The 18,464-nt window shown below is 43.5% G+C and overlaps 1 protein-coding gene across 1 annotated transcript in view; it reads left to right on the top strand.

Moving 5' to 3' along the window:
* TNFSF11 (TNF superfamily member 11) overlaps positions 1-17,743 on the top strand; it is a gene marked incomplete at both ends in the record, with an annotated part of 35,657 nt that extends 17,914 nt beyond the window's left edge. Inside the window, 3 exons of the mRNA XM_081214930.1 lie at positions 11,176-11,221; positions 11,302-11,400; positions 17,322-17,743. Coding sequence (XP_081071056.1) covers positions 11,176-11,221; positions 11,302-11,400; positions 17,322-17,743 — 567 coding nt within the window. The remainder of the gene's footprint in view (positions 1-11,175; positions 11,222-11,301; positions 11,401-17,321) is intronic.
* Positions 17,744-18,464: the final 721 nt, after the last annotated feature.

The following is an 18,464-nucleotide window of genomic DNA, read 5'->3' as shown; positions in this document are numbered from 1 at the left end:
CGCCCTTTGAGAGCACTAGGTGGTAATAGCAGCAGCAGCAGCAGTAAAAATAATCTTGATAATTATAAGCTGTACGGCTTATCTTCATCAGAAAGTTTAGGTGAACTCAGAATCTCTTCTCCTCAGTGCCTGTACCTGCTTCTCATCTGATCTACCCTTGTGTGGTGAATTACTATGATATTATCTCCATCACCCCAAATCAGAAGCCAGAAGATGGTCTTAGACACTTACTCACTGACTTTTCATCTCACCCCCGTCCTGGGAATTCTACCTCCTTACGAAACCTTCACATACTTTACTCTGTGTCACTGCTGTTGTCACCTGAACACAGGTGTCACCATCACCATTGTCATTTTGCATCTGGACCGCTGCAAGTGGGCACCCCATCCTACTCACATTACCTCCAGTCCATCCTCCACAGCTGAGTGACTTCTCAAATTACAATCTTACTTTCCTACTTAAGGAAATCCTTTGGGGGACCCCCTATAGTCATCAGGATAAATTCTGAGCTGCTGAACACACAACACAAAGCCTTTTGTGTTCTGGAACCCTCCTTCCAACGCCAGCCTCTCCAGGCTCATTACCTTGTGGCTCCATCTCCTCACCCCACCTCAGCTTGTGCTCGGTGGACCCACCTCAGGAAGGTGCTAGAAGTTCCCTAACCTGGCTGTGCCCTTCCCCACCCCACCCCCGCCCCCCTGCTACAGCCATAAACACAGTGAAGCCAGAGAGGATATCCATCCAGGACATGCAGCATCTTAGCATCCTGCAGAGCATCTGGCCCTAGCAGCCATCAGTGAGCTTTGTGGGATGGATGGATGGATGGATGAAATGATGGATGAATTATGGGTCTTTGCACATGTTCTTTATGTGCCATTCCAGGCTCTTTGTGTACAGTTTTCTAATTGTCTTTCAAAATTTAGCTCAGGCATTACTTCCCAAAGAGTCCCCCAGTGATGCCCGCCTGCCCACCTTTGGGGTTAGGGGCCCCTTTTGTGCACACCTAGGGCTTCTCGTATTCACCCCATCATAGCATTGACCCCAGGAGCCGGGTGTGGGTCTGACTCACCCAGATGTGAGCTTTCCAAGGACAGAGACTATGTGATGTTTGGTTTCTCTAGCCAATGACAGGTACAACGAGTAGGTGCTCAGTTAATGTTTAAAGAACACGTTTAATGAATACACGAGTGATCTGTGCTCATCCCTGCTCTCGGTGTCATCAGGTGGCTGGTTGTTTAATCTTGTCGGAAGCTAGCCACATTACAAGGGCCTGGAAGGTTCTCGTCAAGGGGTGGAGGTCTTCTTCAGGAGGGAGCGTCTTCCCTCTTTGGGGCATGAACACCATAGGGACTTGGAGTCTGGAGGACCTTCACGGCCATCCTGCCCCTTCCCTCCTTGGCCTCACTGGTCCACAGTGGCTGGCCTGGTACCTCTGTTCCCCTTTAGTTCCATTTGTAGCAGTCAGAAATACTTTGGGGAAGAGTCGATGTGAGAGTAAGCCTTCTACAGAGGAGATAGGGCTTTGTGAATGTCAGAAGCTCTGCCAATATGAGGTGGCATAATTATGTTTCAAGTGGCAAAAGAGAGCAGAGACGTGGTAAATAGCACAGTTAGCCCAAGATTCCCCACTGCAGTTACCCTGCCAAGCCTTAGATGAAACTTTTTTTTTTTTTTTCTTTTTTGCGGTACGCGGGCCTCTCCCTGTTGTGGCCTCTCCCGTTGCGGAGCACAGGCTCCAGACGCGCAGGCTCAGCGGCCATGGCTCACGGGCCCAGCTGCCCCGCGGCATGTGGGATCTTCCCAGACCGGGGCACGAACCCGTGTCCCCTGCATCGGCAGGCGGACTCTCAACCACTGTGCCACCAGGGAAGCCCTAGATGAAACTTTTTAAACGAGTACCCTAGCTCAAGACACTTTAAAATTGGACTTTTTATGAAGACTAATATTGCTGTCATAGGGCTACTTTATGAAAACCCGAAGGGACCTTTACCTAGAGCAGAAGCTTCCTCATTTAAACCATGAAGGTTAAACAATAAAAACTAATTTTCTATTCCCAGCATAGTCATCGCCCTGCCGGGAAAGCATCACTGTGCTTCAGGAAAACAAGGGCACCGTATTCTTTAGCCGTTCGGTGGGTAGAGTACATTATGTGTGTGCAAAGACATGTCTTTTCCAATCAGCAGACTTCTGGGAGAAATGAGCCCTCGCTGACTGTACTTGGGGTGGAAGGAGGAGGCCAGTCCACATTTTTCTTGGTAAAACTCTTTCTTGAGAATTTCCGGGGATGGTCGTGGGTTGGTGGCTAATTCAGTGAGGAGACAAAGAGATGAGGGGGTTCAGAGCTGGGGTGCATGAGGGCGGGGGAGATAGAATCCTGTGGAGAAGACTCTGGCTTTGAGAGAATTTTTAAAATCAGTAGTTCATAGTAAGAAATCAAGAATTTTAGGGACGAGAGGGTAAAGTTACAAATTCAAGTCTCTCACCTTCAGGATTAGGGGGGTTTATGCCTTATCTACTGTTTCACCTGCCCCGACCCTTGCTGGACCCTGAGCCCCTCCTATCTCCCCCTCCCCCCCCTCCCCTGTGGGGATTGGGGGGAAATGCCCTTCCCCCTTCCCCGTGCTCCTGCCCTCTCCCTGCTGGTGCCGGGTACCCTGTAGGGCTTTGCTCCAGGGGATCTGGGTTGAGAAGCACAGGCTCCACTCTAGCTGAATGACATGTATTTAGGTGACAGAACCTTTAATGGCTCCTGCTCTTAAAGTTCTTTGCTTTGAAGTGTTTTCGAACTGTCACCATTGACTCTTCATGACAAGCTGGGGGGCCTCCAGCTCCATCCAAGTGCATACAGAGTGTTCCCGCATGTCCTGTGGATTGGAAGCTCCACGTGAGCTTTCGGAGAGCAGGCAAGCGAAGCTAAGGCATCAGTTCTAATCCTGTCTCTTTAGTTGCTCCACAACACCTGGTGGCTATTCTTTCGGTGCCTTGTGAGCCAAGAATGCCATGGGAAAAAAATCTTTACAATTAAAGATGAGCTATCGATAAGGCAGTAAGACATTTCTCCAGGGGAGCAGTTGTACGCCAAGTCTGCACGTATGGGAGGGCAGGAGACCTGCAGAGAGAAATAACTCTAAGTAGTTCTGTGTGGCTTGAGTGTCCAGAGTGTCCTCAGGGGTGATGGAGTTTGGGGGTGCAGGGGAGGAATAGCTGGAGGGTCCAGAATGGTAACCAGCCTGGTCGTGCAGGGCCTTATAAACCCAGGTAAGGAATGTAGACTTGTTCCTGAAGTCTGCAGGCAGCCCCTGGAGGGTTTTCAGAAGAGAAGGGACTTCATTGACAGAGGAATGGATAAAGGAGATGTGGTATATATACACAATGGAATATTACTCAGCCATAAAAAAAGAATGAAATAATGCCATTTGCAGCATGTGGATGGACCTAGAGATTGTCATACTAAGTAGTATTTGTAGTATTGTCATACTACAACTGAACTTATTTACGAAACAGAAATAGACTCACAGACATAGGAAACAAACTTACGGTTACCAAAGGGGAAGTAGGGGGAGGGATAAATTAGGAGTTTGGGATTAAAATATACACACTACTATATATAAAATAGATAACCAACAAGGCCTTACCGTATAGCACAGGGAACTATATTCAATATCTTGTAATAACCTATAATGGAAAAGAATCTTAAAAAGAATCTATCTATCATCTATCTATCTATCTATATAATTGAATCACTTTGCTGTGTGCCTGAAACAAACACAACATTGTAAATCAACTATATTTCCATAAGAATTTTTTTTTTTTTTTGCGGTATGTGGGCCTCTCACTGTTGTGGCCTCTCCCGTTGCGGAGCACAGGCTCCGGACGCGCAGGCTCAGCGGCCATGGCTCACAGGCCCAGCCGCTCCGCGGAATGTGGGATCTTCCCGGACCGGGGCACGAACCTGTTTCCCCTGCATCGGCAGGCGGACTCTCAACCACTGCGCCACCAGGGAAGCCCTCCATAAGAATTTTTAAAAACCTTTCAAAAAAGAAGAGAAGGGGCTTGCTTCCATGCAGATTTTCTGATGCTCACTCTAGCAGCAATGGACCAGTTGGAGGAAAGCAGGAGATCAGGAGAGGAGGTAGGAGGTTATTATTGGAATCCTAATGAGAAATGATAAAGCTTGAAGGAAGGCAGTGGTCCTCTGGCTGGAGAGGAGAGGATGGATTTCTGAGCTATTTACAAGGTGGAAGTCTGCAGGATTTCTCTGCAAAATTAGGAAACTGGCTATTCATTTTCAGAAGCAACCCATATGTGGCACTTATGTGCTAACTCAGCTGATGAAAACACTGTTCTTGTAACTAAGTTGGAGAAGAATTACAGGAAGGGTATCATTCAGATGTTAAAATGAATGCATTGCATATGTTAACAAGTGTATGAACCCTGTATTATATCTGGCAAACGGGGTGTTAAATCCTTGTTCAACCAGCCAGATGTCCCTGCAGCTGCCATTGGGATTGCAGGGGGAGCCAGCCACCTGAGACCCCAGGTAGGAGCTGGTGCCAGTGGTTTCTGGAAGCATCTGGCTAGACAAATTGTTTCTCCTGTGCTGATTGACAGGTCCCACATGGATCACACAATTCACATCACAATGAACAGATGGGATTTTCAGTCTGATAAGGCCAGACTCCAGGAACTTGACCTTTTTTCAGGGAATCTTTACAGCTGGGAGTGTCCCCAGTGCAAATTTAAATCTATTTATACATATGATTTTGTAAGACTAAAAAAAAAAAAAAAAAAAAAAACCACTTCAGTCAAACAAACTAAGCCCAATTTAATAACATTCGCTCTTGAATTGGTATGCTATCAAAGTCTTGTTTGGGGCAGTTATCCAGCTGAGTTTGCAAAGGCTGGCTTAAGCGTTTGCTGTAAATGTTTAAATTACCTGGAGCAAAATTCCCATAATTACTCAAAAGAAGTTGAAAGTACTGATAGGTGTTTATATTTATTCTTATGGAGTACAATCTTTCCTAAGTGACTTTGATATATCAAGACTGAGCCAGTTCTGGGATGTCTCCCTCCTCCCTCTTTTGGAAAAAGATCCAAAATATTCAAGGGAGCCTGTCCCAGCAGTCTCCCTGTCACACTCCTGGGAATTGTACTTCTGGGATGTTGAATTCAGGCGAAGTTAAAGAGAAGCAGTCCTACAGACCACAGTTACACAATCATATTAATCTTTTGTGTACTTTCTTTCCTGGAGGAGAAATTGTGAAATCCCAACATTTTTTCTATGAGTGAAATAAAAAGTCGAAATTTAAAAGGAAAGAAAAATCATACCGGTTGTTTTCTTGTCTGTTCAAATGTACTCGGACAGCAAAGACAAAAAGTCAGTGCAGTCTAAATAGGAAGATACCACAAGGAGCAGATTTTCAAATGTTGTGAAACTTCTGCATCTCTCTTGTTTTTAGACTTTGGAGTTGGGGGCGAAGGCAGTTTCAAATCTGCGAGGATCTGGCTGTGGAAGCCCAGGCTTGGCAATGCTAGACAGTGTCCACTAGGTGGCAGTATGTCAGAGGATTTCTTCTATCCTTGAATTGGCAGCGATTTCTTTGGCTGTCTACCAGTCGGTGGGTTTTCCTTTTTGTCCTGTTTTGAAGGGTTAAATGGAGCTCTCATAATTTAGGCGCAAATTATGCTTATTTAAGAAGTGCATAAATTCGCTGAAAAGCCTACTTGTTACAGTGTGACCATAAATAGGTTCCTTCATTCATGGGATTTTTCTTAGTAACTTACAGGTGATCCTAATGGTCATGAGTAGGTTTTGGAAACCAGGGGTAGTTCTCTTCGTCCTTGCATGTGACAGATGCTAAACATGCTGTATTCTGAGAAGGTAGATCGCTGATCTTCTTGGGGAGCAGGGCACTGGGCTCTCTTTAGTAGCTTTCAGCCAAGAGAAGAGCGCACGGAGGGCTGTCTGCCTGGCTTCCTCAGCCTGGAAACTGTTTCTGGCTTCTGTTGGAGGCTGTTTGCTGGGAGGTGTATCAGAACTGCCTATGCATCTTTATGCAAAGCTGTGGGCATTCTGAGAGTGTAGACAACATATGAGTGCATTGAATGTCTATCCAGAGAGTTAACTTTTTTTTTCTAATTTACAGCTGGATATAAAATAAGATAAAACACATATAACATTTTTTAAAAGATCTCTTTCATGTGAATAATTTGTTCAGAGGAAAGGAGTTAGGATGTTCTTTGTAGTGTCTTCCCCAAATTATTAATAGATGAATCAGAACTTTCTGCATTCAAAGAAACCAGAAGCAATGTCTGAATGATTAAATTTGGGACTTAAAGAACTCTGCAAATTTTAAAACACTTTAATTAATGTGACAAAAGAAGAGGACTACTGTGGATGAAAATAAACATAAATGCAAAGCTTAGGAAATAAATGGAATTGTCCGTTGGGGTGAAGTTTGGGTACTCCTTTAAAAGAGTTTCTTATAATTTTGAAAATTAAAAATATTAGGGGGCCATTCAAGAGAAAACTATGCTTGGTATGTACGTAGCAAAGTATCTGATGTTTGAGAAAAATGACCAAACAGAGTGGCCCTGCTCTGTGGAGTGGCCTTGATGGAGTCACATTTAGAGACGTGAGGCCCCCATGTCCAGGGCCCTCATGGCTTACTTTGGAGGCTTCACTAGCCAAGCTCTGAACAAGTCTTGGCAGGTTCTGAGCCTGCTGTTTTCTGAAGCCCCCTCCCCAAGAATTCTGAGACCATATTTCCTGATGTTGAGGTTCCTTTTTGTCAGATCCCTGGTCAAGGTGGGCCTCCTTTCAGAGTTTCTACTTCAGGGAGGGGACCACCCTCTAAGAACTTCCTGACAGGTATAGAGAGGGAAAAAAAATTTCTTCCCTCTCCCCACTTAGGTTCACCAGTCGGGGCCCTGTAAATTAGACTGACAAGAGATAAATTATAAGAGAAAAGCATACCAATTTATTTAATGTAAGTTTTATGTGACACAGGAGCTTTCATTAGGAAATGAAGACCCACAGGAATAGTTAAGCTGAGTGGTTTTTATACCCAGTTTGATGAAGGGTGGAAAGGTGTAGAAAAATTAGACAGGACAGGACAGGGTCTGAGCTAAGGATGGTAAACTGGGGGAAACGGAGCAAGGCCTGTTCCTTCAGATTCCTCAAGGCGTCCTCCCGTCTTAAGAGACGAAGACGCTCCTTTCTTCCCAGTGGTAAGGCACTTCTCACATGAGGGTCTGTGACCTGCTTCAGGGGAGAAGGACAAAGCCAGGTAGTCCTTCCTGCCTCTGCCATTTCCCCAAATCCTTTAGCTTAAAATATTCCACTTGCCAAAGCACCATATTTGGGGGTAGCATGTCCTGAACCCCATCACAGGCCACTGATACTTTCCTGCCAGCTTCCAGTAGAGTTGTTGACCACATCTTGTGAAGGGGGGTGGGCTGATAGCTCTAGAAGAGGACTGGGAAGGTGTAAGCTCAAGTCCCAGAGTTATTGGGGGCATCCTTATTCTCCCTTGGCCTCCATTTTCCAGTCTGAAAAGTGAGCTTAGTAGTAGTTACCCAGCCTCTGATTCTAACATGAATCAACCAGGGTAATACAAGGGGAGATAGTTGGCTTTTTGCTGGCTGCAGATGTAAGGGATGATTTAATTTTTTTTTTTTATTTTTTTTTTTTGCGGTACGCGGGCCCCTCACTGTTGTGGCCTCTCCCGTTGCCGAGCACAGGCTCCAGACACGCAGGCTCAGCAGCCATGGCTCACGGGCCCAGCCGCTCTGCAGCATGTGGGATCTTCCCGGACCGGGGCACGAACCCGTGTCCCCTGCATCGGCAGGCGGACTCCCAACCACTGCGCCACCAGGGAAGCCCGGGATGATTTAATTTTCAACACTTGGAATATATATAAATCGTAAGGATATAATAAATCTAGGACGAAATAGAGCTGTCGCCAAGCAACCATTCACGGAAATGCTCAATTAGTCATAATGTTTCTCAACGCCTGCTGCATATTAGAATCACCTGGGGAGATTCTTGTAAAAAGCTACCAAGTCAATATCAGACTAATTGAGTTAGACTGGCTGGAGTTGGGCCAGAGTACCCTAAAACTGTAGTCTTAGAAGAATGTTATGTTTGTGGTTGATATCTGTGCACATAAATAACAATGATCTTGAGTTCAAAAGATTGGGGTGGGGTAGGGATATAAGAACAGGTACTGAGACTACATTTTTTGTAGCCTGAGGCTATAGACACATCATGTACTTTGCTTTTCATGTGGAAACTTACCTATAGGGTTTCTAAGAGGAATTGCAATTCTTGGATACCCAACAATATATAACATGAAAGCAGCATTACCTCATGGGCCTTTAGCTCAAGTTTTAATTCATCCTGGGTCATGACACACTTTTTTTTTTTTTTTTTTTTAAGCAGACATTGAAAGTGTTTCTGAATGACACTGGTTACTGAATTTTCTTGAAATGAAAAGTTTCCGTGACAGATCTGACCTAGCACCTGCTGATTAAATGGGCAGGAGAAGTTTATTCCCAGGTAGAAGAGAACAAACTTTCCGTGCCCACTTAATCAGTGACTTTTGTCTGCTGCTCCTTTGGCCTGGTCTCAAGCTTCAAGAAAATCTCAGATTTGCTCATCTCTGAAATCTTTTGGGATGTGAGAGGGATTGCTCTTCTCAAATGGAGGCCCCAGGTCAGCAACACCAGCTCGTCTGTTACAAATGCAAATTCTCAGATCCCGCCCCAGACCAAGCAGATCAGAAACTGTGTTTCAACAAGCCCTCTGGGAGATCGTGCTGCATGTTCAAGGTTGAGAACCACTGAGCTAGCAAAATGGATCTTACCTTGTTTTTCTCAATAATAAGTGTGCTTTTCTCAATAGAAAAGCACCAAGCAGGCATTTGTAGGCATGTCATACTTTGCTTTCCTTCCTTCTTCTCTCTCCCCTCTTCCTTCTGAGGATGAGGCAGATGGGGGCTAGAGGGAAAATGAGGGGTAGCTTTAAATCTCTGAATTACTGTCATCCAGGTTCCTATTTGTTCCAATCTTTTAAGAGATAATAATCAGATAAAGTTACATTATATACACATATATAAGTATATAAAGAGATACACAATGTATAAAGATATATTGTATCATAAATGTATAAAGCTATATACAATGTATAGTAAACATTGTGTGTGTGTATATATCTCCATTATAAATGTAAAAAGATATATACAGTGAATAAAGATACACTATATATATATTATATATGGAATGTATTATGTATTTATAAAGGTAAAAGATACACTGTGTATATATAAATGTATAAAGGTATACACAATGTATAATAGGTACATTGTGCATATATAAATCTCTGTTGTGAATGCAGGGAAGACTAAACCAGGAAATTCCAGAAATCAGGGTACCATTGGGAATCCAAAGATCATGAGAAAAGACTTGGGAGATTGGCAGTCAGCAGGGGAGAGAAATAAATCTTGGATGGAGTGGGGAGAGGAACAAAGCCTGGTAAGGGCCACTGCATTGCACAACCCAAAAGAGCCAGCCATCATTTGCCTGGAATTTCCTGCAGAGATGCTCCCAGAGCTGTGCAGGGCAGTGCCCTGGGTCAAGGCAAGGGCAGGAAGTAGCCTTGGATGAGGCTGTAAAGTTTCCTTCTAAAAATCAGTCATGCTGTGACTTCTTTAAGATGTTAGAATAGGGAACTGAAGACAGCTGTGCTATCCTCCCAGGGTCTTTAAAAATAGAATTGATTCTCTTCTCTCTTGGGGGTCTTGAAGGCAGAGAGAAGAATCAATGTAATTTTACCACTAGAACCCTTCCAACTGCTAACAGTGGAAGTTTAGTTATAGCCTCTATCTATCTAACTATCCTCTATCTCAAAGCCCTTCTCTCCAGACATTCCAAGAACTTAAGCTATCTGGCCTATCTTTCAAACATCATGAGGGGGTGGGGTAGTGAGCATGGATGGTCACCCCAATAACCGAGAAATCAGGAATCTCTCCAGAGTGTTTCTAGTCGTGTTTAGATGTGTGGAGTTACCAGACCCTCTGCTGAATGCCTACATGCATGATCTTATTGAGTCTTCACAACCACCGATGATAAAGGTGCTATTAATGTCCTCAGTATTTGTAGGTGACTGAGAAGGGATTTGAGCTGAAGTCAAAGCCTGAAGTTCCATCCGCATCACTTTACTATTTAATGGTAGCTAAGGTCTTGATTCAGGTGGGCCTGCAGTTACTTATTGGACCCTTCACTGTCAGGGCTCAAATTGAGATACTCAATTACGTACGTTCTTTATGTACTTGAGTTCTTTCTTTTACTGGCTTGCACTTCTAAACCTCTATTTGTGGCAATATTTTAAGTTAATGATTGGTAATCTAAAAAGCTCTTAGACTTCCATGTAGTACTTTAAATACACTGTGACTTTTTTTTTTTTTTTTTTTTTCGGTACTCGGGCCTCTCACTGTTGTGGCCTCTCCCATTGCAGAGCACAGGCTCCGGACGCGCAGGCTCAGTGGCCATGGCTCAGGGGCCCAGCCGCTCTGCGGCATGTGGGATCTTCCCAGACCGGGGCACGAACCCGCGTCCCCTGCATCGGCAGGCGGACTGTCAACCACTGCGCCACCAGGGAAGCCCCACTGTGACTTTTTAAAATAAAAAATTAACCACTGGAAGCCAAGCATCTTTCTCTTTCCTATGGGCTGAGCTTCAACATTATAACAGGAATTCACTCATGAAACAGACATAAAAAGAGACTCTCTGAAAATTTAAGAGGGTCATATATTCTGTGGTAATTGTTATTTTCCTAGTTAATTTCATCTCCATTTGTGTACCTGCTACAAATGTTTAATTATGTTCAGTGATTCCGTGTTTTATAATTTACATTGTCTTTTATTTCCTCTTATTGTCCAAAGTATTTTATTGGATGGTATGTGTGTAGTCTACTTTTTAAGCACATCAACATAATTCTTTGGGGTGAACTTCCCTTGATAGCTACTTAGAACATCAAGAAATTTTACTGTCTATGTACTTCTGGCATATTTTAAAGGAAAGAGGATTAATTTATTGTATGTCCGACAGTCCTGAATTCTTAACTGCTTTATCAAAAGAGTGTATAAAAAAGATTTTTTTTTCTTTTTATTGCAGGAAATGCAACATATTGTTAAATCACAACACATCAGAGCAGAAAAAGGTAAGCATGGATCTGCATAAATATTTGAAAACCCCTAGGGTGATTCCTCTTTGAGCTAACATGGCTTCTCTCATCTCCAGCCATGGTGGAAGGTTCATGGTTAGATCCGGCCAGAAGGAACAAGCCTGAGACTCAGCCCTTTGCCCATCTCACGATTAATGCTATTGACATCCCATCAGGTAAGTTCCATTTATATCCAGCCTGAAAAATATTTCAAGAGTAAGTCAGAAAGAGAAAAACAAATACCGTATGCTAACAGTATATATATGGAGTTAAAAAAAAAAAGTTCTGATGAACCTACGGGCAGGACAGGAATAAGATGCATACATAGAGAATGGACTTGAGGACACAGGGAGGGGGAAGGCTAAGCTGGGACGAAGTGAGAGAGTAGCATTGACATATATTCACTACCAAATGTAAAATAGATAGCTAGGGGCTTCCCTGGTGGCGCAGTGGTTGAGAGTCTGCCTGCCGATGCAGGGGACACGGTTTCGTGCCCTGGTCCGGGAAGATCCCACATGCTGCGGAGCGGCTGGGCCCATGAGCCATGGCCGCTGAGCCTGCGTGTCTGGAGCCTGTGCTCTGCAACGGGAGAGGCCACAACAGTGAGAGGCCCGCGTACCGCAAAAGAAAAAAAAAAGATAGCTAGCGGGAAGCAGCTGCATCGCATAGGGAGATCAGCTCCGTGCTTTGTGACCACCTAGAGGGGTGGGATAGGAGGGGTGGAATAGGGAGGGTGGGAGGGAGATGCAAGAGGGAGGAGATATGGGGATATCTGTATACATATAGCTGATTCACTTTGTTATACAGCAGAAACTAACACACCATTGTAAAGCAATTATACTCCAATAAAGATGTTAAAAAAAAGTCATTTATCAGCCCATCTGAATACTCAGACCTATTCTTAGCCTGTTAGCAAAATTTTGAGAGCCCTTAACTTCTAGACCAGAAGAAAGATCATTTATTCTTCAGTTGGTCCTCCACATCATGGAAACAGTGATTCTCAATCATGCTGGAATGGACATCATCACTATATTCATTTTCAGATCATCAGAGTGAGTTTATTTTAAAAGACTGCAAGTTGAGGTTGCATAACTGGGAAGGATAATCCCGTGTTATACTCATCTCTATCTTTCCAAGCAAAAGTTGACACATCCCCATTGCTGGCCTGTGAGGTGCATGAATTCCTCCAGGTAGTCATATACTCAGCCATCTCCTGCAGAGTTCCAGGCAGGAGCTCAACAGAGTGATATTTAAGAGGCAATAGCCCTCTAGAAAATGAGACATCCTCATTCTCCAGGGACTTATCATTTTTTTCTGGCTAAGAATTTAGCTCAATAGACTGGAGACCTCATTATCTTTTGGAAATGAGGAAACCCAGAGCTCTGTGTCTACATCTACCTAATGTACCAGTGATTTCCATCATATAATCCCCACTGGTTACTTCACCTCGGGTTAGGTGAGCATCAGAAAGATCACAAAGGACATTATGATGGAGTGACAATGGAATATTATTGTTATTATTCTTATACCATTTATACACACACTTTGTATCAGGCATTTTGCTCTGTATTCGTTATCTCTAAACCTTACTACAACCCTGCAAGGCAGTGATTATCATTCAGATTTTGCAAACAGGGAAACCAAGTTCCACCTAGTGTAAGTTATCTGATCGAGGTTACAATGTGGCAGGATTAGAAGTTGAATTCCACTCTAGTTGATTCCCAAGTCCATGCTTTTTATACTATAGGTTATCACATAAGTACCTTGTGGCCTGTTGGCTTTGTCAGAGGGGAATAAATTCAGAGCGCTTATGTTCCTCTTTTCATGAAAGAAGTAGATTAATGTGGTTTTAATAGCAGGGCGTCTCAAGTCTGATGGCCTGGGTTTGAGGTCCCACTGTACTACCTGGCTGGGTGACCTTGTGCAAATTCTTGGAATCCTTTGTTTGTCAGCTTCTTCATGGGGATGGTAACAGTTTGTACCTCATGGGGCAGCTATAAAGATTTAATGAGGTTATATACTAAAATGCTTATATGGAAGTGGACATATAGTAAGAACTTAGTGAATGTAATTTGTCATTATTTAAAGTTTAATTAAATAATTTTATATATTCTATTTTTTGTTTTACAAAAATGATTCAAGGCAAGTTCTTCTTAGAGTTAAAAAAAATCCAAGTTTTAATAAGCAGTTTTGAAGCTACTAATATAGTATGGGCCACAAAGGAATTTCTCCTGACTACAGACATTGAAAGGAGAAACCAATTGTTTGATTTTTAGATTTTCCTAAACTATCTATACTGTCCCAGATATTTGCTTCATAAACAAATTCTCTCTCTCCCTCTCTCTCTCTCTCTCTCTCTCTCTTTCTGTGTGTGTGTGTGTGTGTATGTGTGTGTCTTATGGTGGAACTGCACTAATTTTCTGAGTGGAAAACTATTTTGCATGTTAGCAAAGGCAATCAAATTAATACTGATCTATCAGCTGTATGTGCTGTGAATGTAGTCTGCATTTATCTTTTCAGTTCATTTTAAATGGCATATGATAAATATTGCATTAGACTGTGTGCCAAAGTCTATTTGGCAATAACAAGCATGTTTTAGTTATATATAGCTCTCCCTCCGGGCACCTCGCATCAAATCATTGCCAAAAAGAAGGCAAAACTCCTGGTTATTTTCGGATGGTTATTGAGCTTGAGACAGAGTGAAATGAGTTAGTGTATGCTTCTGTTTAAGAAAATAGAATTTGCTCTTCTGGCTTGGCCAGTGACTCCTTGAGTCCATGTATCTCCCAGTTTGGGCCAGGATTGGATACTTCAGAGGAAGATGGCTTTCATTTTGCATGTTCATACGGGTCCTCTGTTCCATACTTATTTGTACTTATTTACACATAAGAAAGAAATCAGAATCTGCCTTATACTGACTGTATTTCAAAGCTTCTTGAATAAAATGCATTGGGGAGTATTTTGTGAGGTCAGCATTCATGGCTTTCTTAAGGGCAGCTCAGGCTAAATATCTGGAGAGACTTCTTCTCTAATATCTAATAGCAGTGACCTTAGGGGCTGGGGCAGCTGGGGAGGCTGAAGGTCTCTAGTGATGGAAACCCAGGCTTGCTGTGTGAGGGCCTCTAACCTGATGGGGCCGCTATTCTCATCTTTTCTCCCACTATCGCTATTCATGAGCCCTCCAGTTCACACTGACAGTTCTTCTCCCTTTTCCTCTGCGTGCTGTGTGCATTGCGTTCTTTGCTCGAACAGTTTCCCTCGATCACAATCCTCTCCCTTTTCTCAGCCCGTCCACATTTGACGCAAGTTCTCCCTGCCCTCTGTCACTGGGCTGAGTTCACGTGGTCGCCACTAATTTCTGCACCTTCCACTTGGCAGGTGATTTAACTGAACTTCAGCCATGTGCTGTGTGACCTGCAGACATGAAAATGTTATATTTTTCATTTGGTGTGCCCATTTCTTCTTTTCTCCACTACTAAGTGCCTTGAGGGTATACTGCTTGATGCATTTCTTAACTGTGGATAGAGTGAATGCCCATAGAAAGCACCATTCAGATATGTACTAAATGACTAAATTGATCAGCGAATGGATAAATATAGGCACGTATAGAAGGAAATAAGGACACTCCTTCAACTTGACTTGAGCTAACAACAGGAGTGCTATGCGGTCAGGGTTTCTGTGTTCTCCTCTCTCTTTCATATCCTTCCCTGCCTTCCCTGGACTGTATCACTGAGCCCTTGGTCTAACACTAGCTGATCCAACCTGTCGAGAGGGTAGACGTCACCTTAGTCATTCTGCTGCTATCTGTTAAGGGCCGTCATAGGAGATAAACTATAAGACCGATAATTGATTGCATAAAGGATTGAATACAAGAGTAGGGGAAGAAGGCAGTAACCATGGGATGGTTTGAAATAGGAAACACCTTGAGTTTTTTTAGCTCTGTCAATGGACTAGGTGGCTGTTTACCAGCCTGGAGAAGTTACTTTGCTAGTGTTCATGAGGATGTGATGCATAGAGTCTTACAGTCTCATTTTGACTCACTTGCGACCGTGGAATGATATTTACATTTGGGATGCTTTAATTTAGGATGATCTGAGGTAGGACCTCCGATGAAAAAGGGCAGGGCGCCGTGTTGGGTTCTGGAGGCAGCTTCTCAGGCTCGCTCGGGCGCCCTCCTGTGGATACGATGTGCAGTTCAGGAAATCTGTCCTGCCCCTGAGCACGGGGATTGAAACCATTGGCTTCTTTGCCTTTGCAGGCATGTCTAAGGATGGGGGGTTGCCCCACCATAGCTTGGACGCCGCCGCATTTTTTTTTCTTCCACTTACCCTACCATCTAGTTGGTTCTGGAACAGCCTGGTATTGAGGTCCCCAGACCATATCCCAGCTGCCCAGTAGCCATCCAGGGACAATAGAACATTTTTTTGTGGCTCTCCAGAGTAAGATGCAGGTGTTCACGTTTTCCCAGGATTCAGGCCAGTCTTGCAAGTTAGCCAGTGTGGGTTTCTGGTTCTATAAAGATCTCCCAAGGACCCACTCTAGCCAAAGTGTCGTCAGCTCTGATGGATCCGTGGAATCCCCTTTAAGTCTAAATTCTGTGGGGGGATTTCTCTTGGGTGACAGGCAGCAAAGAACTTCTCCCTGGCTTCAGAAACTACTCCCCACCCCGTTGAGACTCCTCAGCTCTGTTTTGCCTTGTTGAAATCCTAGCAGATGACAACCTTAACTTAGCATAAGTGTTTACAAAATCCTCTGGAGGAAAACTCTGGACTTTCCACAGTATAACAGCTTTTTCCCCACTAGCTGACATCTTTTCCAGTTGGCTAATAGGTATCCATATAAATATAAATATTTGATTAATGAGGTTTATCATGGAGGTAGTCCCAATTTTTTTTTTTTTTTTTTCTTTTTTTTGCGGTATGCGGGCCTCTCACTCCTGTGGCCTCTCCCGTTGCGGAGCACAGGCTCCGGATGCGCAGGCCCAGCGGCCATGGCTCACGGGCCCAGCCGCTCCGCGGCATATGGGATCCTCCCAGACCGGGGCACGAACCCGCATCCCCTGCATCGGCAGGCGGACTCTCAACCACCGCGCCACCAGGGAGGCCCGGTAGTCCCAATTTTTAAAGACCTAGTAAAGTACACTAAAGACCTGAAATATTCAAAGCGTTGGACGCTTTGCTGACTTAGAAGATTTTCTAGAAACTTCTGCTGCTCCAGAAACAGTGACATGAAGATCGGTTGTCACATTTCAGGTGTGAGAAGGAGCTAAAGGAGAGTTCTGGTCTAATAATTAGAAGAGATTTTACCATCCTTTGGGCACAAAGGATTGCATGAAGTTGTGAAGCTGGGGAGTGCAATGCCAAGGATGTGTTCTTTGTGAACTTCTCTGGGGGCAGCTTTTCAGTTGTGTGGCCTTGGGAGGCATTTGGGCTATTGGAGGAGGGGAAAATCAATGGTGATGAGAATATAGAGTTTAAGATTTTGACTTTTTGGTCAAAGTTGCTGTGACCCAGATTTTCAGCTCCTTCTATGTACCTGTCTCCGTGAATTAAAAGAGAAAGTGGGGTCATGTGAAGTCTGGATATTCTCTTCCTATACTTGTTTCTTGCTTTCTTGTTTCAACTTCCTTTGTCTGATTCTCTTCCTTCAACCTTGAATGACCTTTATGCTTCTGTTGGCTGAATTCCTCCTTTAAGTTATCAGGCTCAGTAGCCCAGCAAAATCGTTCTTGAGCCCTCTGGGAGGAAGTAATCTCTTTCCTTTGAATTCCCATTGCAATATCCACACCTTTCTTATCAGGGCCGCGCCTTGCTTCCTGTCTGAACGTATATCATACTTATCCCTTGTGTACTATAGGCTCCTTGAGGGCAGGAAAATTGAGATTTTATCTTTGTCCCCTCTCAGGTGCCTAGCAGAGAGCACAAGTACTTCTTAATGTACTGGTACTCCCCTTTTAGAAAATAAATTCTGAGAAATTATTTTCCCATTGGAACAATGTCTGGAACAATGTAAGTCCTTCTCCAACCTCATAGAATTGTGAGGATGTCCTTCTCCTTGAAGGGGTGGGCTTTAAATCACGTGCCTCTCTTTTCCTCAGGTTCCCATAAAGTGAGTCTGTCCTGCTGGTACCATGACCGAGGTTGGGCCAAGATCTCCAACATGACTTTCAGCAATGGAAAACTAATAGTTAACCAAGATGGCTTTTATTACCTGTATGCCAACATTTGCTTTCGACATCATGAAACTTCGGGAAACCTCACTGCGAATTATCTGCAGCTAATGGTGTATGTCACCAAGACCAGCATCAAAATCCCGAGTTCTCATACCCTCATGAAAGGAGGAAGCACCAAATACTGGTCGGGGAATTCTGAATTCCATTTTTACTCCATAAACGTTGGAGGATTTTTTAAGCTACGGTCTGGTGAGGAAATAAGCATTGAGGTATCCAACCCTTCACTACTGGATCCAGATCAAGATGCAACGTACTTTGGGGCTTTTAAAGTTCGAGATATAGACTGAGCCCCATTTTATGAAGTGTTTTCACGTATTTCCTAGGATGTATAGAAAACTTTAAAAACAAGCCAAGAAAGATATATGTAGGTGTGTGAGACTACTAAGGGCTATGACCCACAGGGTACAAGAAGACCCATGCCTTTGACTCTGTAGGGAGCGAATGTATTTACAGCCGATGGGAGATGTTGGACTCAAGGTGTGTTACAATCTAAGGGTTTTCTTACACAGTGGTTTTTAAATTTTGTAATGAATTCCTAGAATTAAAGCAGATTGGAGCAATTATGGTTGCTTTTATGAAAAACTGCCTTTGGGCTATGGGAGGGGTTAATTCTCTGTCTCTAATCCGTGGTTAGGTGCCAAGATGCAGCTGAAGTGGAAAGGGGGTCGTCTAATTGCAAACTGATGACCATCTGAAGGGTTAAATTCTTTTGAATTGTTACATCATGCTGGAACCTGCAAATAAATACTTTTTCTAATGAGAAAAAAAATATGTATTTTTATATAATATCTAAAGTTATATTTCAGATGTAATGTTTTCTGTGCAAAGTATTGTAAATTATATTTGTGCTATAGTATTTGATTCAAAATATTTAAAAATGTCTTGCTGTTGACATATTTAATGTTTTAAATGTACAGACGTATTTAACTGGTGCACTTTGTAAATCCCCTGGGGAAAACTTGCAGCTAAGGGGAAAAATGTTGTTTGCTCATATCAACTGTATGATAC

The sequence above is a fragment of the Mesoplodon bidens genome (genome assembly GCF_964165515.1).
Source record: "Mesoplodon bidens genome assembly, chromosome: 17".
Taxonomy (NCBI): domain Eukaryota; kingdom Metazoa; phylum Chordata; class Mammalia; order Artiodactyla; family Ziphiidae; genus Mesoplodon; species Mesoplodon bidens.
Note: the sequence above shows the minus strand (reverse complement) of the source record. Positions and strands in the feature narration are given on the sequence as shown.